The 24,873-nt window shown below is 40.0% G+C and overlaps 2 protein-coding genes across 2 annotated transcripts; both read left to right on the forward strand.

Moving 5' to 3' along the window:
- Window positions 1-540: 540 nt before the first annotated feature.
- Window positions 541-5,844, forward strand: igbp1 (immunoglobulin (CD79A) binding protein 1). The gene is made up of 3 exons (XM_084718565.1): window positions 541-1,035; window positions 4,150-4,482; window positions 5,205-5,844. The coding sequence occupies exons 1-3, from the start codon at window positions 577-579 to the stop codon at window positions 5,475-5,477; spliced, it is 1,065 nt and encodes a 354-aa protein (XP_084574691.1). The 5' UTR covers window positions 541-576; the 3' UTR covers window positions 5,478-5,844.
- Window positions 5,845-8,159: 2,315 nt separating this feature from the next.
- On the forward strand, window positions 8,160-21,261 carry abhd18 (abhydrolase domain containing 18). Its single transcript, XM_084718566.1, has 14 exons — window positions 8,160-8,319; window positions 10,905-11,013; window positions 11,705-11,789; window positions 11,870-11,970; window positions 13,479-13,554; window positions 13,876-13,960; window positions 14,632-14,659; window positions 15,035-15,173; window positions 15,324-15,413; window positions 16,672-16,773; window positions 17,659-17,897; window positions 18,124-18,260; window positions 18,985-19,147; window positions 20,548-21,261. Exons 2-14 carry the CDS (start codon window positions 10,922-10,924, stop codon window positions 20,603-20,605), a joined length of 1,395 nt encoding a protein of 464 aa, XP_084574692.1. The 5' UTR covers window positions 8,160-8,319; window positions 10,905-10,921; the 3' UTR covers window positions 20,606-21,261.
- The last annotated feature ends 3,612 nt before the right edge of the window (window positions 21,262-24,873 follow it).

A 24,873-nucleotide genomic window follows, 5' to 3' on the forward strand; every position in this document is an offset into this window, starting at 1 on the left:
GAAAGTATTGAACGCAACGGCTTCAAATATACATTGGTTGTCCTAAAAATTCAGATGAACGTCATGACTTGAAATGGTTTGAATCGGTTGAAATTTGTGGAAGAAGAAGCGTTACAAAGCTTTTTTTGAATGGGATTTAATAGGGATGGGAATTTTAACGTGGAATATTTCGGAAAATTTGAATGTTACGGAAAATTGAAGAGGTTTCCAATCGTGTCATAATAAATCTGAATAAATTGAAATTTGAACGGTTTGAATCGGTTGAAGTATGCTGAAGTTACAGGACTTTGAAAAACGCGGCGGAAAAATAATAATAATAAAAAAATAAAGAATTTTGGTAGTAGAAGAACAAAGGGTTTGAATGCTTTCAGCATTCACACCCAATAACAGATCTTAGAATGCTGTGATTGACCAATCAAAATCTAGTATTCAATAAAGCCATGTAATAATCACCAGTATTGAACATGTTATTATGCTGTGTTATATTTGCCCTGTGGAGGACAGTACCATTCCTTGAGACATTGCGTCACAAAAAAAAATACAAGCGAAGAAGACGGACCCGGAAGTTATGACAAGATGGCGGAATGTGAGAAGAAGAACGATGAAGACGCACAACCTCCCAAATTGTCAGACTTGCTGGATGGTGGGTGGAAGATATTCGAGCAGGTGGACAGCACGGACGAACCACTTGGTTCTAACAGTGTCCAGGTCAGGGTGAAACGCGGGCTGAGTATGCTGGAAGAAGCGAGCAGGATGGCGGCTCAGCTCGAGCTGTTCAGCCGGAATGAAGAGCTGGAGGAGGTGGCCACGGTGGACCTCAAGTACCTGCTGCTGCCCGCCCTGTTAGGAGCTCTGGGCTTAAAGCAGACCAGCCGAGACAAACGGCTGGAGATAGTGCTCACAGCCCGGGCTTACTTCATTGATTTCTTGACGAGATGTAAAGAGTACAACGTTTCCCAGTTTGAACTGCCAAAGAGCAACAATGACAACACAAGTTCCGACGAAGCGTCAGAAAATGGACTCTCCAGAGCCCCGGTAAGAGCTTCAGTGTTAGCTGAACATTATACTGATGTTAGCATGTAGCTTAGGTAACTGTCATAGATGTTCTGAACCGTTTTAATGTGACTTATCTGAGTCGAGTTAGCCGCGTGGCTAACGGCGAGCATAGTGAGTGTTACGTAAAGTTTGCTTTGTCCAACGCTAACGTTAGCTAAGTTTCACCAACGGGCATGATATAGTGACATTTTCCTCTTTTATTTGTACAGTTATTTGATTGGGCAAGTTTCACAGCTGATCCAGGTAATAATAATAAACTGCACTGTCGCTGACTGAATCAATACGAGGTGCAATCTGTCCCTTATGTTTAGGCACACCCTGCTCTAATGCATGACACTACTAATAAGAATTACAGGTTGTCTGTCGCTCAACTTCCTTGTTGTCATGGTTACGGAGACTTGCGCGTTACTTCTCTCTTATTGTAGGAAATAAAATGTTTGAGGCAGGACAACAAGACCCCCTGCTTGATTTGTGTTCTGCCTGGAGTCGCTGGCAAGGTGTCCCTTATTTTACCACACTGAGGGTGGCAATCCTGTCCATCCTATCCAGTGAACACCAGGAAAGCTTTAGTTGTTGGCTGTCCAGAGTGTGGCCTTAAAATTAGATCCCACTGTCATGTATTCTCTGTTGAGGAGCCAAACAAACTCAAAGTAATGACTATGTCCCTCTCCTTCATTCTCCATCCCTTGTTTAGCTTTTGTGCTAGCAGCAGACATGACTTGCCCTGACCTGCTACACATACACATCATCATAGGATAGCTTAGGTAAAAAAGTAACTCAGAGTTACTTGAAATAGAAGCTGTAATATTATTACTGTTTTGAAAATTGTTATCTGTTATGCTACTTGTTACTGGTAAAAGTAATATTACAGTAATGTATTACAGAATAATATATCACTGCCCAACACTGGATACCACAGTCAGTAGTGGCATATCCTGGTAGGACCCTCTGGTCATAGGTTTCTAAAAAAACGTTGTGTTTTCTGTAGGTGCCTATTCACATTTTGAAATCTTAGTGTATAAAACTTAGGTTATTATAAAGACTGTATGAATGTAAAGCCATATTTATCCACTAGAGATTTGATAAAAATGGTCAAAATCCACCCAAGATATCACACTAAGACAATAAAACCTGCAGCAAAAACATTTGACATTTGGAGATTTCTTTAAGAATTGTATTTTGGAGCAACTGGCTTACAAGCACCCCTGTTATTGGTGACTGTATAGAGACCCTCTTATTTTCAGTATATGTAGGAAAGTTATCCATCTTCTGAACGCTGCAGGTCTCTAGTTTGTAGTTGTGAATTTTCACAAGGCTGTGGTTATCCTAGAGGTCACTGTAGGTCATTTTATATAGTGAGTGTTTCAAAAAATAGTGTCACTACACTGAAATGGCTACTATGCATGAGGCACATTGAATCCACACTAGTGTCAGTTCTTCAGTCAGACCTAGTTTATAATATTCTTATACTGTTTATGGACCCCAGTATGCAGGAGGGGGTAATGGCAGGGATGCCTTTGCTAGCACAACACCTGTAGAGCATGTGGCACACAGCAGCGACATACCATAAATCACCAGGGAGACGTACATGGCAGTAGATGCGAAGTGATGTACTGTTTTCATGCAATTAACTTTAGATTGATCATTATTAGTCCATAGCTAATAGGAATCAACTCTTTCGGTGTTTAGCTAAGTTTCTGAGTACTAGCATATTTATATTTAAATCAAAATAATGCATAATTTTATGATTTAATACATGAGAATCAAGTGTGTGATAGGTTACACGCATCAAATAACAATTTTACTTTTACTTCACAGGCTTAGTGGACTGGTTACAGTGGGATAGAGAGGCTGATTAGACTGGTTACAGTGGGACAGAGAGGCTGATTAGACTGGTTACAGTGGGACAGAGAGGTTGAGAGGACTGGTTACAGTGGGGCAGAGAGGCTGATTAGACTGGTTACAGTGGGACAGAGAGGTTGAGAGGACTGGTTACAGTGGGGCAGAGAGGCTGATTAGACTGGTTACAGTGGGACAGAGAGGTTGAGAGGACTGGTTACAGAGTAGATTGTTTACAGTGGGACAGAGAGGTTGGGTTGACTGGTTACAGTTGGATACAATGGCCCCGCCATTGTTTAAATAATAGTACTTATACACTACAAATAGAACCACAGACAGGTGGACAGAGGCCAAATGCAGACAAGCAAAAATAGACAAGGCTAGAATACAATATGGTTAATCTGATTGGGAATGGTGTGGACACACTCAGTTACAATGTAGTCTTATAGACAAGTCCTTCAATAAATCGAGATGATTTATTGCAGCTCATGAAGATTCTAATGTTCAGGTTTTGTTTAAACTGTTTTAGACAGCTGATGATTCAACCGCATGATCACTTTGGAGGCTCTTTCTAATATTTAGCCTGCATTTCTACGTTTCACATAAATGTGGACAAGATATTAGAAACACGTGTCAGAATAATGTCATGTAACTCAACAGCACAACAAATTTCAGCCTCCCAAATGGTCATAAAATGGAATCAACAACTGTTCAAACAAAAAGTAAACATAACCTCGCTGAAGGCAGCATTTATGGCAGAGCTGTTGTATCACACTGGTTTAATTTTAGCCAGCTTTGCCTAATAGACTGGCAACAGAGTGTGTACTGGGACATATGAGTAATGGAAAACAGCTGTGTAGACAGGTGACTGACAAGTTGTTTAATGCAACAGTCTAAGTAGTGCTTCATCAGTGATGTATTAGAATCTATTACACCCTTATATTGTTTAATTCTTTCCAACAAAAGTCCTGAAAATGTCTTTTGATGATATGAGCTAACATTGATTAACTGTTATAGCCTATCACTGCCTTCAAATTAAGACGCTTTTATTGTGAAGGGCATGCACAAAGTGTCCATTTAAACAATATAAATAATAGCTTTAGCTGATGGTGAAGAGAGCAGAACAGATGGAACAACATGTGCACAAGTGAATGGACGTAAAGGGAGAGAAATAAAAGGAGCACTGTTTCTGTTAAAAAGTTTGAAAATGAATCACGTGTTACTCCAAGCTATGATGTGTGCTTCTTGTTTCAGCCTGTCCCCCGCTCTGCAGACCTGGTTTCCATGGCAGCACAGAGACAAGCAAAGATTGAGCGGTACCGTCAGAAGAAGCAGCTGGAGACCAGACTGTCAGACGTTCGGAGAGCTGTGGACAGCGGACAGGCCGACGATGAAGTCATCAGAGATTTTTACCTTCTGAATGTCCAGAGATGGGTGACTGTGTGTCTGGAGGAAATAGAAAGCATCGACCAGGAGGTGGAGATCCTCAAGAATATGGATGGTCTGAAGCTGGGCGCTGCCAAGCAGCCACCTCAGCCGCCCAGGCCTCCCATGAAACCCTTCATTCTCACCAAGGACGCTTTACAGGTGAGACTGTATAGACAGAAGCAATAAGAAGAGCTGCTGGTGACTGCAGAATAATTTATAGACTAGAACTAGACCGATATTAACTTATTGCAGTTATATCGGCTGATATGGAACATGAATGTGCTGTACAGAAATGCCAAACCTGGTTCAAAGTCATTTAGAAACATTGACACCACAACAATGTTAACAGACAAGTACATTGATTAACTATACTTGGTATGTATCTAATAAAAATAACTAAAGGATCTGTATAAATATTGTTCATGGGTTCATTTTAAAACAGTATTGACAAATATATTTTTGTTACATTTTTAAAAATAAATTTCAAAATTAGTGTCAACCTAAAAAATATAATATAGATGTTTTATTATTTGAACTATTTTGGTCTTTGATAAATACAAAACAGGGTTAGTGCAACTAGCTGATAATTAGCCTGATTAGTAATCAATCACAGGTGTAATTGCACATAATACCTAACAGAACAAAGACCTGCTCATAGTGACAGTAACAGTATCTCCTTTAGTAAAGCCATGGTGCCACGTCACTGAAGCTGGCAACAAAAGATTTCATGCCTCACAGTCAAGGTTCATCTCTGTATCTCATTCATGTGTTAACTGACAGAAGTCTAGAAAAACAAGGAACAAAATGTGCCTCATGGAGTGTTAGTTAGCTAGTTAACTATGCTGTGCCACAGCGTTTGATAGAATGTGCTTCATCCACAGGCTCAGGTGTTCGGGGCCGGTTACCCCAGCCTTCCCACCATGACAGTAGATGACTGGTATGAACAGCACAGGAAACATGGAGCCCTGCCTGACCAGGGGATACCCAGGAGGGTCGCTGTAGACGAGGACACTGACGCAAAGGAGAGGGAGGAAGAGGAAAAAGAGAAAAAAGCTGAACAAGATGACGAGGAGGCTCTGCTGAAAGCCAGAAACTGGGATGACTGGAAAGACACTCATCGCAGAGGTTATGGAAACCGCCAAAACATGGGCTAACTGATCCCAGCACATACCTGGCCTGCCTTCATTTCAACTCTACTCAGTCCTGGAAGAGGACATTCTTCATAAATCTGATCCTTAAAACTGTTGGTATGTAAAGGTCACCAATCCAAGAAACCCACAGCATCACAACACACCTGCCGAGTGAGCTGCAGGTAGACACTACAGCTAATCTAATAATGTTACATCTTTTGTTGTCAGTCATTTACAAGGTTGGACTCAACTATCCTCTGGGACCACAGCCATGATTGTCAGTGAGTCTCAATAAAAATCTACAGTAGAGCCCAGCCACGATGCCAATGTTTCTGCTCTGTAGTGTGTATTCTCCTAACACTGTCATTGGAAAATAAAGAGACTGACCAAACCATGAGGCAAGAAAATCAGTGTGTACACAATCTGATAAGAATCTGTACCACAGGTATGTGTCTTATGTGGGACTGCTCTTTTCTCTTCAGGCCAAGCAGTCACTCCACGATCAAACATTCAAAGAACAAAGGGATTTTAATAGACAATACTTAAAAGATGTTTTGAACATATTTAGCATGTAATGTGACACAATGAGGCAGGTTTAGAACTTCACTGTGTCTTCAAGGAGAAATCTGAAATATGTTTACTGTAATAAATCATTTAATGACAATGATGTCATTAGAATCAAAGGGGGGAACAACTTTTGTCAGCTATAGGTCATGTATTACATAGGATTTCAACCTATATAATATACAGTCTATGGCTCCAGCTCACTGTTTGGACTGCTGTACTCATTTTTACACGTGTAACTGCAACATATTGCTCCTTTAATTCAAATCATGTCACAACACAATCTGATAAGTGAAGACTACACTAACCAGTTAAATTGTCTGAAATGTGTCATGTAATGATGAGGTCATTGCTGCTGCTGCTATTTCAGCATTACTGAAGAAAAAGAACATCTATCAGTTTTTAATTACTAATTAGCACAGACTAATCTAAACATTTATCAAAATGCTAGAAATGTAAAAAAAAAAAAAAAAAAAGGGGAAGCCACAGTGCTTACTTCAGGCACACTTGCACAGAACCAGAGGAATAGGAATGCCTTTATTATTTAGTGCATGTCAAAGTAAAAAAAAAAATCAGAAGATCATCAACCACCTGTTTCTGTTCACGCCCTGAAGAAGTCCCCGTGTGGATCCAAACCATTCAGCATCATTTTTCAAGTGGCTTTCCCCTTTTTTACTAGTTTGACTTTAAGAGCTCAACCTGGAGTTTACTAATTTGCAACTCTAAGCACCTGGTATTTTTTTCATGTTGCTAAAAATGTATTTAATGGGACAGTTTCTTACCATCAGTGTGCTCACGTAAGATCTCAGATCCCCAGAAACACTTCTTTACTCAAGTCACTGACCTGAAGAACAGTAATTCATCTTTTAGTTCAGTTTGAAATCACTGTTGATTATATAATGTTCTAACTCACTCTAAAGACTTCTTCCCACAGAAAGAAGATTCTGTTTACATCAGTGGTTTGAAATCTGTTGAAAAATAAACTTTATTAGTGTTCTACAAGGGACAACCTTTGGACCACTGCCTTTTTTATTTATACATGCACTTCCTTGGCAACTTTATAATTAAACAAAACCTACTGTCATCATTTTGCAAATGATACACTACACCTCTCTTCTGATAATCTCAAAAAGCTTACTATCTGTATCAATGGTATCAATTACTGGATGTTCACATATCAACTGAGATGCTTGTATCAATTATTCTGAACTCATCAAGACATCAAAGTTTGAGGACCTGTATTATAAATTACTGATAAGAAAGTGGTTAACAGGTTACATTTCTGTTCTCTTTGCCAGTTAGAGCTCCAGCTAATTCAAAATATATTACAGAAGTACTTCAATCACTTAATTGGCTCCCAGGATTGACTGAGTCGTCTGTGTAAGTTTAGTAAACCTAAGAATAGGTTGGTTTTTGCACTGCTTCTGACCTTGTGTCATGGTCAGCAGCCTGTGCACAGAACCAGGTACATAAAGAAATGTTTGTGTGGAAGAACTTGACTGGGCTGCGCAGACTGACCTCAACGTGGCCCAGCACCTTTGGGATAAACTGAAATGCCTTAACACCCAACATCAGTGCTGTACTTCACTAATGCTGAATAAATATATGAACTTTTACATTCAGACACCACTTTGCAGTGGTTAGACATGTGATCTACATCAGACCTGGGGAAAATGCAGCCCACTGAAAGGTAACTTGAAATACCAAAAGTTAAAAATCTAGCAAAGACAGTTAACAGCAATTTGCTTACCATTTATCAGACCTTTATTTTGAAAGGGGTTAGTACTGTGTTTGTTGGTAATGATAATTAACTATCTTTCATATTACACTGGGTGTATATTCATGCTGTTTAAGTTGTTCTGCTTTTGCTGCTACGGTCATTGCAACCTGTATGCAGCAGTACACTTTAAAACATCAAGTTTTGGACATTGCCAACAAAATATTAGCCCACAATTCATCACATGGTTCAGAAAGGGTGACCAACAGTAGAAGTGCCCTATAGAGAACATCTCTGACCACACATGATATAACAGATATTTTAATGTTGACACGAGTGGTGAGTTTTGATTGAGGACATGATTAACATTAGCTGTGTTTGGCACTGCTTTATTTTGAAGGTTCTGAACGGAAGTACCTTGACATTACTGGTTGGTTAGAGAGGATGCAGACTGAATCAGACCGGTGACAGTGTTAGTTTGACGAACGGTTCAGTTATTCGCCCTCAGAAGGAGAACAGTGGCTGTTAGCTAGCTGTACGGAGACACCAGGACCGAGGACAACAGACGACCGTGGACAGTTTGAGGTAACGTTAGTGGGACGTTACTCCGTGTGTCTGTCTGTCTGTAGCCTACGTGCTCTGACACACTACCCGTAATGAATGACCAAGGCTAAGTGAGCTAACGTTTACTGAACTTAGCTAAGTTGAACTTCGGACGGCTGGCAGATCATTGTTTTATAGCGTGTCTGTGAGCTGATATGGGTGAGAATGTGTTTGGTTTCCATGTTCTCACACAGCACCCTGGAACAGGTGTCATGTAACGGCAGTCACAGTTGTAAAGGTCACGCTTTGTTATTTTTGAACAGTATTCATTGACATTGTTGTCAGCTAACTAACGTAACTACTGTAGCACGTATCAACTGTCAACATGCCATTCTTTAATGACAGCGACTGGCAGCTCAGTGCATCGTTTTTAATGTTGTATTTATCGCATCTGAATGCTACAACAAACTAAAGCCACATTATGACGAGACGAGCTCTATGTCAGGAAAACGTGTAAATTATTATATTTGATTTCTGCCTTCTGTTAATCGTCTCACAGCATCAAGCCAGCCGCCGTTTACATTCTGTTGCGTCGCTATTCTTGTCATTACGGTTCACATGCAAGGCGCAACCAAGAAGCACCACTGAAGGTTCACCTTAACTCTATCTGCGCTATCTGTAGCGTGTCACGTGCTTTAAGCAAGAACGTGTTTTAAATGTGATCATTTGTTGCCACAGAACACTTAATTTGTAAAACAGGTTCATGTGAGAGGAGATCTCCAGTTGTTCCGTGTTCAGGACGTCATTGACTGTCCACTAACCAAAATGAACTCGTCCTGCTGTTCCTTTCTGCATAGAAAAATAGGTTAAGGCAATTGTGCCGTCAATGGGCACTGAAAAACAGTGAAGTCATTTTCATCTCTCCAGCAGTTATCTGTCATGATTTGCTGCAGGTCCTGGTGGATTCTGACTGCAAATGTATGTGAGTGAAATGTGAACTCATTCTCTCAGTTTTGAAATGGTAGAAGTCATCTGCAGTGTCAGTCTGCATACTAACACTTTGACATTTTGGCCTGAGCCATACAGCTGAAAAGTCTACCACGATACTGACGTTTCATATAGGTTGTGACTGACAACATGCTTTGTACTCCAAGGGGTGGAAGTGGCTGAGGGGATAAAACAAGTAAATATCACAATGTTTTTGACCAAATATCTCTATCGCAACATTATTATCAGGATGACTGTTGTGCTTTTACAAAACATTAACCCAATGAGACTGGGTAAAGGCAAATAATAATGTGTGTATGTGGTGATTTCAGGGTTCAGTGTTTTGTTTTTGTTTTCAGTTGCCCAGGTAGCCAAGTGGGTCATAAATCTGCCTGTCTTACTTAATTTTTATTTGCCCCTGTTGAGATCTGTATATAGAGTAGCAGTCATCAAATAACAAGAAAGACCAAAGTTAATTTCTGTGTTTATTGTATGACAAATTTTCATCCCAGTTGATGCCCAATGTGACATATCTTGTTTTGACATATCTTGTTATCCAAAGATATTCAGAGAAAAGAAAAGTGAGATACCTTCCTGTTTGAGAGGCTGAAAATGGCATTTTCTGCTATTTTTACTTGAAAATAATTCTAATCATTAGTATCAGTTATCAAAAAAGTTCGTAGTTTAATTATTTATTAATCTTTTCTAACCACTTGCCCGGTTGGACAAGCTGCCACTTTTACTTACCTGACATGTCATTTTACTTGCTCCTGGCAGGCGGGCAGTGAAGCTGCAGTAAACAGTGTAGTTGTCTTTTCCAGTTACTGGCACCGGCATACATTTGTGCCACCAATGTACTTTAGCCACCAAATTTAGGGGCTTGGTGGCCTGTGGGACCAGCGCTTAAAATACTAGTGTCTGTCCCTGATGTCAAATGGCAAAAAAAAGAACTTTTGAGGAAAAAGAACAGTTTGGGACGATGATTGTTTAGTCTGGGAATAGGGGGCAAGTGTTAGACACACATGCTCCAGATTAGACACATAAACCCCTTCAAAGGGTGCTTCAGCATGGTCAGACATGTTTCTGAGGACATTCTGATATCTCTGACAATCAGCTTTTGAAATTGCAGTATATATTGTAGTCACACCACCAGTATGTTGTGTAAGAGTGAAAGCCAAGAGTACAAGAGCTGTATCACAGCTGTATCAAATGTTGATCAATGTTCAATGTTCAAGCTAGGCAACAAACTAGGTCAGTCATGAAAAGGCAGCAGTATAGAACACGTCTCTCTGTTCAAACTTCTATGAAATGAAGAAAACCAGAAGTGAGAGTTAGATGGACTCCTGATAAATCCAGTATTTATCTTTGGACCTCTGGTTGGTTCCACCAGCTCTGACAAAAGAGCCTCTCCAGTTGCTGGCCATTTGTTATCTTCATCTTTTGTGCTGGACAGGTAGTGTAAACTTTGCATACTGGGACATATGAGAGTCTGACTGCTATATTCTGCTGGAGCAACTGTTTTCTGGACATTCTGAGTAAGGTGTATGTGTGTGTGTGTGTGTGTGTGTGTGTGTGTGTGTGTGTGTGTGTGTGTGTGTGTGTGTGTGTGTGTGTGTGTGTGTGTGTGTGTGTGTGTGTAGATGCCAGGTGCTGGTCCATGGGTTTGAGCCGACTGGATGTTTTCTACAGAAGGCTGCTCCTCACCAAACTCTTCATTGGGGGTTGGGGGAAGCCTGAAGACCTCAAGAGGTACAGACAACACAACAGAAAACAGCTACGAAGAGTGCTGAACAATTCTGAAACAATATCTAATTGCATTTATTTTGACTCATTGCAATCGCGATATAATTTGTGATATTAGAGGTAGTGGTAATTTTTACATAATTTACAACTTGTTAAAATGAATATAGTGTGATGTTTGTTTTTTGCAGGAATCTGTACCAAATGAAGATGTTTTTTAAGTCTGTAGAATTTAATTTGTAGGACAGGACATATCTGCCTCTGCCTTTTTGACACGCATTTTGCCTTAAACAAATATTGCACCTCCAGCAATTCAAAAATTGCAGAATGTCATGCTGCGATTTTGATAAAATTTTTGATGAATTGTACAGTCTTAACTACAACTGTCAAGATTCATCATATACAGATGAACATAATGAGAAGGGAGGAAACTGAGTAGCCTCCACCAGTTCCTCCTGGATGATCTCTAAGTGCTCCTCGGGCGGCTGGGAAATATACTTTCTCTGCACAAGGATGTGGAGCAGCCAACCAGTGGGGAAAATCAGCCTCAGCTAGAGGAGTCTGCGGTCAATATCAAACAAATTATGACAGTGTCTTCTGATATAAATTTGATGCCCCGGCCTGTTATGGAGTCAGTGGTGAACAGACAGATCTGCGCTGATGTTCAACTGACATGTTCTCTCCTGTTTGTGTTTTACAGAATCTTTGAGTTCCGTAAGATCATTGGAGACAGAGAGAAGTGCAAGACTCTGGTGCCTAAGGATTATCCAGTTTACATAAATAAGGTGCTCCATCTGTCCTCTACGCACTTCTCACTAGAATAAATCTGCTTTATGTTCTCACAGATATTTGTTTGTGTGTGTAGACAGAGGATCACACTGACTGTCAGATCCACGATGGGTTCTTCATCTCTCCTCTGGAGCACCTGGTCCCTGGAATCCTGCCACCAGAGGCCGTCAAAGCCAGGTACGCAACATGACGTTGTCCTCTGCTGCTACTGCTGCTAATGTGAGGCTGTCACAGCAGCGGATATGAACTCTGTGATCACTGGAAGCTGTAAAGGGACTGTTCTCTTTGAAATACAAGCTTGGAAAAATGACAAAAGCAAAACCTGAGCAGAAAGTTGTGACAGATAGAATACAGCAGTCTTTCTCAAAACTTTTTCTTGGAGACCCACATATTAAAAATGACAAACCATCGTGACCCAGGCCAGTCCATTGTTCATGTTCAGTGCATAAATAAACTTTCCTGATAATTTTTACTGCTGTTTTATGTTATCCTATATCATCTTGAGGCTTTATTGAAAATATACACGTTCATTTAGGCTGAGTTAACAGACCATACCATTGTTTTTTGCTCTTATCAGGAAGACAACATAGGACATTCAGCCTAAATTAGACCAAACAAAGTTCATTTAGACAGAATTAACAGGATCTTTTTGTTTCCTCTCATCAGTAAAACAATATACATCTTTTAAATGCTTTATTAAAGGTGTACTGCAGATCTTAAATTTGCTGAATTTCCTTCACAGTCTTTTATTAATATGGGCACCCAAATACAATCTCCTGTGACCCACCTGTGGGTCCCGACCCAGTGTTTGGGAATGGCTGTTATAGAATACATATTGAAGTTTTCTGCTTTGACTTATCATTATGAAGTAAATGTGTAATGGTTATTATGGACTAAATCAAAGAACGTTCCTCCACCCCAACGCCAAACACCTCTGGTGCAACATAAAAATGTTTATGCTTCTTTCCTCTCTCTTATTTCCAAAGTGGTGTTGATAATTTCTTCACAGAGCGAGGCTCTGACTCTGTGGAAACAGAAAGCGATCTGGCGTTGTGTCGAAGTCTGTTCCCCTGTCAGGTAGCGTTTCCTGTAGTGGTACCCTCTGCGGTTCAGGGGTGGGTTATGGTTAGGTGTAGCAGAGAAAGGTAAGGGGGAACACATATCAACAGGGAAACATTTCGAGACAACAATAATGCCACTTGGAAACCCTAAGTAGCTCATTAGTTGTCTAAGTGTCAGGAACAAGTTGATGGATAAATTGAATGTCAGGTCTTCACTTCGTCCATGTCCAACGAACGGCAAATAAGTGGCTGGTGGTGCGTTTACCTTAAAATTTTGAAACAGTTGAAGAAATGTTTCAAACAGATAAGTTTATTGCAGAACATTTATTTTCACTCCAGATGTTTTTATCTCCAAAAGCTTTCCGGTCTGTTTTGCTGCTTTTTATCACAGAGTGTCTGTCGGTCAAGATAAATGGTGTGAAAACAGCCATTAAATGTGATGCAGTCAGTGTGTTCTGGTTTGTTCCTGTTAAATAGGCTAAAGGAAACCACATCCGCCTCTGTTGACTTTCACATAACTAAACAAATTACCACTGATCACTCATGTTTGGGTGTTGTGGTATCTAAGCGATTTCTCACTCTGTGTTTGCATGTTTGTGTGTGTGTGTGTGTGTGTTGTTTCAGGTTTCAGTTTATAGTTCCTAAGAGATGGCACAAGGACAGACCAGTATGTATCCACTTGGCTGGGACTGGAGACCACGTAAGGCTCTAAACCTTTTCACCTCAGCAGAACCTGAACTGTAAAGTGTAACCCCCCTCCAGCCCCCACAGTTGAAGTCCTGATATTGGCCTCGTTTTTCTTGTCCTCTGGCCTCGTCTTCTTGATATAAAATGCAGCAGATGCTATGGGGACCAGTTTTGAGCTGCGTCCATTAGTACCATGCTCTGGACACTAACGCCCTCTGGCAGTAGAAGCCTGTACACACAACTGTGATGTTAACTTCATCCTCTTTATCTGTACTCTCTGACTCTTAAGTATTAATGACTTGTGCTGTGTGTGTGTCTGTGTGTGTGTTTATAGTTTTTCTGGCGCCGGCGGACCCTGATGGCCCGGCCCATGATCAAAGAGGCAGGAATGGCTTCGCTGCTTCTGGAGAACCCTTATTATATCCTTTTATTATCTTCTCACATTTGCTGCTTCTTCTTTCTTTTTTTTTTAAATTTCCCTTGAAAATAATTCAACCTCTGATAAACTGTATCTTAACCGTAACTCACAACAGACTGAAAGAACTGTCAGAAAGCCAACCAGGTCGAGACATCCTGGCTTCTCTGACAGGGTGGGACAAGCTCCAAAAACACTAAGGGCCCTATTTTAAAAAGTGGTCGTTCATTTGAATCTGGTTGTTTTTGGAAAATCCAGACAGAAATCTGAGAAGAAGAAGTAGATCTGGAGGATTCTGCTGTTTGTAATGTAACGTATATCAAAGCTCTTTGCAGACTGTTGCGTACCGTTTTGGGGAAACGTGCCATTCAGTCTGGAAAATGTTGCAAAGTGATGCACACTTTTTGGTATTGAACGTGCCTCTGCTTTGGTGTGATTTCTAAGTTTGTGAGGCTGTCACTGCTGATGCCCTCAACATACAATAATGATGAAGACAGTTAGTGTCTGTCCTGATTAAATAGGCACATTAATCAATAAGCATAGAGGAGAATATGCTCTGGCATGTAGACATTTCAGAAATATGTGAATGCTACCCTCTGTTCTTACTTTTCTTGTTACATGTTTCTGATGTCTGCTGTCTTTGACCATTTTGTTATTCCTTGACGGACCATTCACATGGCTATCGTAAACCCAAAGACCAGCTGTAAGTTAACTCCCCATCACAATCTACTGACTTGATTGATTGATCGATTGATTGATAATCAATTTGGCAATTGGTTGGGTTTTTAATTTCAGACAGAAGTAGATAAAAGTGAGCTTTTCTGTTTTAAAAAAGAGAAACAAATGAGAAATTGTAAAAAAAATGTAAAAAAAAGAATACATGCTATCAAGCTAACTCAAGCTAACGTTTTTTTTTTCTGTATTTTGATTATATAACCTAAAATATTATTGAAGCTGATACAGATATTGATATTTGAGAGTTTAGTAAAAAAAAATCTATATGTATAATAATGATATATAAAGAGCTGGGATAATTTCAGTATAAAGTAACTGGGGACTTTATTTGTGAGTATTTCAGGCGCTCCTGTCTGAAGAATGTGTCCGACCTGTTTGTGATGGGAGGGGCGTTGATCCTGGAGTCGACGGTGCTCCTTCGCTGGCTGGAGAGAGAAGGTTACTGGCCACTAGGAATGACCGGCATCTCCATGGGAGGATACGTGAGTCCCTCCATGTTCATTTCACTTTGATCTCCTTTTATCAAAGCCGTATGCTGTGTTTTGCCAGTTCTGCACTAAATAATGACTCATCCCTCACGGCTTGCTAAAACTTTAAAAATAAATATTTTCCGTGCATGTCTTCGTGTCCAGATGGCGTCCCTGGCAGTGACTAACTGGCCAAAGCCGATCCCTCTGATTCCCTGTTTGTCCTGGTCCACTGCCTCTAGCGTCTTCACCACGGTAACACACTCTTTCTACCTGACAGAGATCAATAAGGACAAGTTCAGTTATTAGAGCTGCATTAAGGTTTATTGTACCTTTGTGCTTCTCCCCCGAACCCTTCTAAATCTGATTTTATCCACTCGTGCCTTTAAAAATCAAACTGCTTTGAATTTGCCTAAATGATTTTTGTCTAAACAATGATAATAAGTCCTGTGCTCAGGCCTGATGTGATCAGCTCTAATGATGAGCCGTATTACACTGCAGTTTCTGTCTTACTAAAACTGCCTTCCCATCAACATGAACTCTGTAGCAATGGTCTGAAGTTTGAAGAGCTTTTATAATTCCTTTATATATGCTGAAGCTGTGAATAGTTCACCAACTTGTCAGACAAAGGACATTTAGCAATGGTGGTAAATTTTCTCCATTTATTTTGAAGTTGATGACATTTTGTTATGATTCTGTAATAGAAACAAATGAGCAGTTTGATCATAGATGAGAACAAGATGAGCAAATCAAATACACCTTTTGAAAACACTGTAATGTGTGTTCATTCCATGATTTTTAATCGATTATGGGATCAACTGAGAAACTGATTTTTTTTTGTTCAGTTTAAAAAATGTTCCTCTCTGTGAATGAAAATGTGCAAACTTTGCAGAATGGTCCATGCTCATTCAAAGTGATAGGTTCACATTTTTTCTTGTCTGTAAGCTGAAGGAGTTACTGGTTGCTGTAATTTCACGGCACAGGTAGAACTGGTACTGGTGATTTGTTTTTATTCTAAGAGATTTAATTAGTTTAAGCCCTCTGGCTGTCCCAGCTACTATCAGGCCAAACACACGAGAAATGGCCACTGCCTACACAGCTGGTAGAGACAGTAACACAAAGTGGGAACTTCTTGATGCTAAAACACTGTAATATTAGAAAACACCCACTAAGCTGATCAAAATCAATCTGCTGAAGCCTCGTATTGAAATGTGTGCATTGGAATCACGTTAGGAAGGATCTCTCCATCCACAGTGTGGAGCAGTTATGAGATCAGTAACTATTTTAATGCACATACATGTGTGTGAGTATTGTTTTAAGATAGCCTTGAAGAAAAGGTGAACCTGTCTTTTAATGTCTGTGTACAGTTACACGGCTAAAAAACTAAACCGCAGAGATTCAGCTGACAAAATGGGAGTCTAGTCTGGGTTTTCTCAACAGATGACTGCAGCCTAGTTGCTCATGTGTTTGTTTTATATCTATTAAATCTATATTTTTTCCTGTGTGTGTGCAGGGAGTGCTGAGTAAAGCAGTGAACTGGAGGGAGCTGGAGAAGCAGTATGCCATCAACTCAGTATATGAAGAGGAAATCATTAAGCTGTTGGAGTACTGTGGGGTATGTCCTCCTCCACTCACACTCTCACACAGTGATCTCTGAAAATCTCCAGAATTTTATATGGAACTGAATGTGTAAGTTCAGTTATCAATCAAAAGAAAATGATCAGTTATGACAAAGATGGTTATGTACAGGGTTCTTACAGAGTATGGACAAGTTTGGAATTTGATTTTAGTCATTTCCAGATCTTGATAAGTATAAAAAAGAGGAAAAGAGAGAATGGAAAAATATTTGTCTGTCCGGATTAATATAACTATTCTGTTTTCTAAACTAAAAAATTCAGAATGTCTAAAATTAAACTGATCTGAACTGAACTGAACAGAGTTTTCTTCAGTGTTTGAAACAGGCAGTCAGCACAGGTCATGTTGTCAGTAATAGGTCTGTGTCATATGAAGAAAATGTAGGTTCTACCTCTGCCTCACATTGTAGTTCTCCAGTTTCAAATGACTTGCAACACTTTTGTATTTTTTTTTGGCATTTACCAATTATGCAAGTTAATTTCAGGCTCCCCAAATCATGTCTTTCATATTTTAATTCTTAATTATAAAAGTTTTGATCAGTAATAGTTGTGGTTTTAGATATTAATAGCTATTTGCAGACTGTTTGGCTAAAATGCACAAGAAGCCTACTTTACAATAATTGTAATTGCAATTATTGCAATATTGCAATATTGTAAATCTTATCTGAGCTTTGCTCACATGTGATGGCCATTTTTCATGTTTCAGTCCGAAACATTTGTGTTAGGGTCCATCTACAACAACTGGCCCTACAGTTAGAGCAGTCAGAGCAGCCACAAGGGTTCTGCTGCAGAACACTTCCACGAACACACGTTAGCATCAGTAGGTAAACTGTATCTGTGTTTTGGTCTGTGTCCTCTTCTATCAGGCTGATTCCTTTAAGATGGGTCCAGAGGTTGTGAAGAACACAGAGTCTTTAGAGCAGCTGCTGGGCCTGTCTGACGACAGACCGTCAGTGGACCAGAACTCCAACGCAGCAGGCAGACCTGAGGCTGGACGAGGCCTGCTGATTGGCCAAGTCCCTGAAGGGGGCGGGGTTGGAGGCAGCGTACATCAGTTGTTATCATCAGTGAACAGCAGTGGGATCAGCTTGGACAGTCTGTCAAGGTAATCAGTTTAACTTAGGCTGCTTTCACACCTAAAAGTCCAGACTAAGGTCATTTTTTGAGTTGAGTTTTTTGTGTTTACACTTGGTTTGATGTGTTTTGGTTTCACATTGCAATTATCCAAGTGGACTAAAGAACTTTACATGTCACACCTTCGCCCTGTCGCCATCTGTGACACTAGGCTTCATTATTTAGGTTTGATCTAAAATCTTTTTTTCTTTTCTTAGAAGCCCTGAGGCAAATAACACACTGCATGGGAAGAAGACGGATTCAACCAAATGCTGTCGGCCATCACTACATAGAGAGTCTATAAGCTTCATGAAGGGAGTGATGGACGAATGCACACACATGGCCAACTTCTCTGGTAAGTTAGGTGGTGCAGACAGACAGACACATTTACAGGCAGGACAACACAAACAGGACAGAGGAAAGCAGATGTTATAGTGCTCTTACAGGTGGTGTTCAGATAGATTCACCTACATAGAGCAGATGGTTTAAATAGAAGAAATGTTTAACAACTTGACACTTTAAGTTGTGCAGGTTTTGCCAACTTATAAACATTGTTTATTGTCCCGGAGCGGATAATCAGACCGTGGAGCTGATGTCGCTCTGGTACCATTTCTCTGTATTGATCTGTCTGTTGTCTGCTGGTGAAGAGGTGTGTCATTCAGGGAACTCAGATAGCTGAAAAATCACCTGCCGTATCAATTCTCTTACTGTGGTTTCTGTGGTTGCTATGGCCACAGAGGATTATGGGAGATTATGTTTTTATGGTGTGTTCAGTTGGAAACAGGGACAGCACAGATAAAAACTGTAATATCAAAAGGTTGTACAAGCATTAATAAAAAAAAAAACAAAAAGGAAAAGAAAGGATAAGCTTTCAATAGTGATTTGAAAGATGGCAGGCTCTGCAAACCTCAGATCTTTAGGTTGGGAGCTCAAGATGTGAGGGTCCCTGACTGTAAGGGACGGTTACCTTTAGCCAGGACTCGGACAGCAGCAGAGACGTACCCCAGGATCTGAGTCTGCACTCTGAATCATCTGTACGTCCCAGTGGCAGCATGTGTTATTAATTATATCTGTCCCAGTGCCTGTAGACACCAGTCTCATCATCGTGGTCCAGGCCAAAGAGGACGCCTACATCCCTCGTACAGGAGTGCTCAGTCTGCAGGAGATCTGGCCCGGATGTGAAGTCAGATATCTGAATGGAGGACACATCAGTGCATACCTGTTTAAACAGAACGTCTTCAGGTAAAACACCGACTCAAAGAATATCTAAAGGCCTGTGTGCTCAGGGATCAGGTGTGTCGGGTGTGCTGAGTGTTTAGAGACACGCTTAATGTTTGTTGGAGTAAAGCTCTGCCTGTACAACCCTCACTCCTTTCTCATCCTAGCAGCAACAAGTCCAGTGTGAGTAAAGCCCAGAGGTGTTGACTGGAGTCACATGACTTGCTCCAGAGTCAATTATCATGAATTCAGGCATTTAAAACAAGTAGCCTGTGAAAACTAAGGTGTACAAATGTAAGAAGGCTGCAGCTGTTATTTCAATGTGTCAGATACATGTTTTATCAACATTTCATATTTTCCACTGCCTATTTTATGTACAGGTTGTAGCTGTTGATTGGTAAACATTAATCAGACATTCAAAAAGATCTGATTAACTGTCTACAGCCAACAAAAACTAGACATCCGACATCAGAATCTGAAATATTTTAACGGTTTTGTTATTTTTACCTTTTGTCACAAATGTTGAAAGCTTTTTTTCAAAAGAATGTGATGTGAGATTTGAACCCAGGTCACAGGAATAACAAACCAAAGCACACCTGATCATACGACTGGACTAATCAGCCTAATTTTTTTGTGCACATTCATGACTTGAAAAACCTTGAAAAACTTTTTTTATGGCTCCTCTGAGAACAGGACCGCTCAGGTTCAGCGATGAACTGGTTAGATTTTGGTCGCTGTGACTTCACAAAGCATATTTTTGGCCATAACTGAAGAATTCAATACGGTAATTATGAGAAAATTTCTCACAGATGTCTACTAGGATGTTAGCAGTGCTGGAGAGTAACTAGTTACACGTAGTTTAATTACAAAATAATCAAAGTATTGGTGATTACAGAGGGGTTACATCCAAATATTTCTTTCGGGTTGCCTGGCAGATATCTGCACTCCACTGAGTGACCTCTGTTAGTTATTTCTGTAAGTGTATAAAAATGTTAAATCACTTTAAATCAGGTGAAGAGCTTGTTCAGGACTCTGAACACAAAGTTTAGCACTTAGACTTGACTTGTGATTTGGACTTAAGTTTACACAGTATACACAGAACTTTCTGAAAATTAGCAACACTTTTACAATCTGTGTTGCTTTGGTTTTTACCATAGAGCTTATCCTCGTGAAGATGGCTGTGTTCAGTTTTTGTTGACACTGTGTCAGACAGCTGTTGATTTAACATCTCCTGTCGACCTCCATTTCTATGAATGAGGCTGAAATCTTATTTGCATGGAAAAAGAACAAACTCAAGCTCAAGCTGGTCAAATCCCAGACTGTTTCATAAACTCCAGTCATTTTTCTGCATGGTCTTCTCTTTCCATGCTAACTCTTGCTGTGTTTTTGCTGTAAAATTGATTGTATATGTGTTTTATTTCCAGACAGGCCATATACGATGCATTCAACAGATTCTGTTTGAAGTATCCCAACCTGCACTAGCTGTGGCAAACTGAAGCCCCGCCCCCTGTGACAGCACCAGGACCTGTGGTTGGACAGCCTGTCCACAGAGCAGAGGCCTCAGCAGGAAGTATGGCAGTTCACATGTCTTCTACTGAGACCTGATGTGCCTGAGCATATCTTTAGATAATGGTCAGCTGAGCACAATCACTTTGTTATTCTGTACTTTTTCTATTCCTACAAACGGAGCCGCGGTGCATTCAAACAAATCTAAGTGACTGGAACTTTGAAAGAATCAAAGCTGTCGTTGACTGTTCAGTGTGTGGTTGTCAAAGCAACACTCAGGCCTCTAGTTTCACTTTGGTAAACTGGTATTAACAGACAATAATGTGTGGCAGTGTGTTCTCCTGTTTCCACTGGTCCACACCACCCTGCTGGACGAGTCCATCCTGACGCTGCACACAGCTAATCCTTGTGATATTATACTGATATCTATGAGAAAAGTGCCAGGTCACTGTTGCAAAGATGACCGCAGTATCTGATAAATTTCAAGACAAAGGTACGAGGTATAAATACAATTCTGATGACAGAGAAATATTGTAAAATATAACAAATGTTAGGAATTATACAAAAGAAGTTGAGCTCACTGCAAAGCTGTTTACATGGCAGAGAAGTGAAATAAATAATTCAAACAAATTTCACAGTTATAGAAAAGGAAATAGAAATTCAACCCTGTTTTATACCATATATGGTGACCAATTTTTCTGCAGCTACCATTAATTTTATTAACAGTCAGTAACTAACTCTGTGTAAGTTTTCATTGTTTGTATTGGAGGTACACCACAGGGTTAAAATGACTCATGAACATGAGGGATTCACAGGATTCATTGATACCAGCCTCATTGACACTCCTACAGACGTATCAGAGCTGTTCAGTTACAGCTGCTGCTTCACATTCAGTGTGTGACAGGCTGCACACCTCCAGCTGTGTGGAAAACTACGTCTCCAGGTGCAGCGTGAAGTCAGATGAGTTTTGCTGCACCGTCAACAGATACACCAGCTGCTCTTCTGTTGTATTTCTCACGAAGTAGCTGCTCAACCATTGCTTTCTGTGGAATTAAACCACACTAACTGTTATCTGTTATCCACAGGCGACGTCTAATCAGCCAGACTGAGAACTTAAAGATTACAACTTTAAGAGAGATGCCATATGAATATGAATGTGATGGTGTGTGAGACACATTTCCTTATTTTTAAAGCAGTATTCTGCAACAGCAGAATGACCTGTTAATGTAATATTATAAAATTGTTATGGCAAATGTTTAGCTCCGTTTCCACCCAGCTCTGGTTTTGTAGCCGCTGGATGTTCCACTTATTTCAGCAGCTAGTCTCAGCTAGTAACTGTGTCTGTGTGCTGTTTGGTGCAGAGGGTGCACAGTGAGTTTAGCAGAGCTGATGATTTGTCGCCAGCTGTGGCGAGAGGCGAGGTTGATAAAAGCAGTGAAACGAGGCATAAATCCAAAACAAAGAGGTTTCAAATCTCTGTAGAGCTGAGGGGAACTGCACGGTTTGTGATAACCATCTGTTTATCACTAGCTGCAACGTCTTTCTCATCATGCATAGTCGTTTTATTCATCTTAAAGGTAAAAATATTGTTTCATGCAGTTTTAACCCTTACATGCAAACCCCTTACAAACCTTGGGTCCATTCGTACTCAACTCTGTAGTATTACTCTATTTGTTTTAACAAGGTTCTGGTGTCAAAATGTCAAATATGATTTTAAAAGCATTGTTTTTCTAATGTTTTTCTCTAAAACCTTTAAAGGGACGCTCAGTATTCAGGGGATATAAGTGTTCTATGTGTTTATTTGGGGTATGCTGGATGAAAGTGATAGCAGGTATTGTGTTTTCCTGTTTGGCCTCGAGCTCTGAATGTGACAAAGCTCAACATGCCGTCCAAGTAGGACTAATGAGGAAACTTTGTGTAGTTACCTCAGCTGCCTCCACCCTGCTGCGATAAACATTCAGGTAGTTTTCTTGGCCAAGTTTCCTTGGGAAGCCAGAAGATATGACAGGTTGAACATTTTCCTGATCTTCAGCTGTTGTGTTTATGACTGGAGGAAAGAGGTTCCACAACTTCCCAATTAATCTGACAAACGCTAAAAAAGTTTGTAGTAGTTTGTCCGAGCTGATGAACTCCCACACTGGGGACGCCACGTCTGTCCATCCACACACAATGGGCACAACCATGTGATGTGCCAGCTGTGATCTGTGATTATGGTGCCAGACTGTGAGACGTTACAGTGCTCAAGTGTTCAAGATAGTGCAGGATAAAAGTGAAATATAACAGGTAGGGATGTGACAACAACCAGAGACTCATGGTACAATAATACCATGATAAAAAGTCCCAAGTCCAAGAAAAATAACAGCTTGAAAAAATTGTCCTGTATTAAATAAAAACCTGACATGAGCAGCATTTCTTGTTCATATAAAATCATTTTTTCCTTTTAACTTAAAGTGTTTCTACTTTCCTTCTTGAATTTTGTGCCACTGCAAAACAAAAACAATGCAGCAGTTAGTGGCAGTACTTTTATAAAATAATAAAATAACAAATCATATAATATCATGGTAGATATTGTCACAGTCCAGTATTGTAACATCCCTAATAAAAAAACAAAAACAAACTATTTTTCTGACATGTATAAATGATTGTAGAAAATTCATAAATAGCAAAAATATATTTTTGTGTATTTTATATTGTTGATAATACATTCCGAAAAGTTTACAACATGATTAATGATTAATCATTAACATGATTATAAGGATAAACAGCTTAATTTGAATAAAATAAGTGCCGGGTCGCTGAGGCCCCAAGATGACCTGACTTCAAGGAAATATGAGGAGTGTGTGAGGAGGATGACAGCTCTCAGTGAAGTTGTGTTAAACTGCGTCGATGTCTGTGATGCTCCACCTTTTCAGTCGTATTACTGCCACCAACCAGTCTTTGTACCAGAACATACCACTTTGAAACGAGAGGCCTCTGTTTTTTGATGTACTGTATGTGACAGGACATGGTGACAGATGGGAACGGCTTCAGTCCACATACATGTTACGTGCAGCATGTCAACAGATCATAATAAAGTGAAAGTTACGTACACTTATGTATGTGTGGCATTAGACATACGTCTGCATCGAGGATAGCATGAACATGTAAAGTATGAGAGGAAGTGTTTCCTCAGATCAGACACACTGACCACTGCTCTTCTTCTGCTGTCTGTCCCCACTCCTCCTGCACTGTGACCACCTGCTCTTCATCCACAATAAGCTTTTCTTTTCTTCTTCTCGCTCGTTGTCACTGACAACATGCTGTATTCTTTAAATGCCAAATAATTTGACTTGGCAAGCTATGAACATGATGTAATTTTTTTACTTTGTTCTTCAGATGATAAAAAAATAACTTCCTTTGCACTTTTACTGCATCCGTTGCTCTCCTGGCTTTGGCTCCAACTGGTGCAGGGACTCTCTCCATTTTTCTCAATGATTAAATTTAATCGGCATGATAATTTTGAAACTAATCTCCCTTCAGCCTCCAACTGTGTGTCCACATGATGATAATGAGTTTCAGGGAAAATGATGTCTCCATTATAGACTAAATGCTTCATGCTTTTTCTCCCAGTGTTTCTTGTTAATGTTGCTCCCCCCTCTGTTTCCAGATATCAAATTAACAAAAATATTTTGACATTTGATTTCCTCCATTTTCACACAGAGCTGATAAAAAAATTGGTTCCATGTTGACATTGTTGACAGAAAAGCAGGAGGTCAGTGTGGCTGTAAATGTTACTGCACGCAGAATTAATATCACCGACCACAGCAGGATGTGTTGAAACAACCCCCACCTCCCTTTTTTGAGTTTTTAAAAAAATGTTGTACTGTTTCTCTTTGACCCGCAGTCACCCTTCAGTTAACTGTGCCATACTGTTGTTCATTTCTTGTGTTTTTTCTGTGATGTTGCCACTGACACAGCAGACCTCCTCTGTCCTGACCTGCCCGTTTCCACCACAATTCAGCTAATTCAGCAGCTTGATTTTTTAATATATATATCTATACATTTGTACAATTTGTGAAAGTTAGCATTGAATGATTCATTCCTGCTTGAATTAATAAAGTATGTCTGATTCTGATAAAACTCTGTTGTTAGTAGGATCTAATAAAGTTAGTATTTTAAAATGAAGTGCTTGGATTTCTACTGGTTTTGACAGATTTTAAAACCTCGACTACACTAATGAAGTGGTGCTACAGATCCAGAACACA

Source organism: Lutjanus erythropterus, chromosome 5 (genome assembly GCF_056507025.1).
Source record: "Lutjanus erythropterus isolate fLutEry1 chromosome 5, fLutEry1.hap2, whole genome shotgun sequence".
Lineage (NCBI taxonomy): Eukaryota > Metazoa > Chordata > Actinopteri > Lutjaniformes > Lutjanidae > Lutjanus > Lutjanus erythropterus.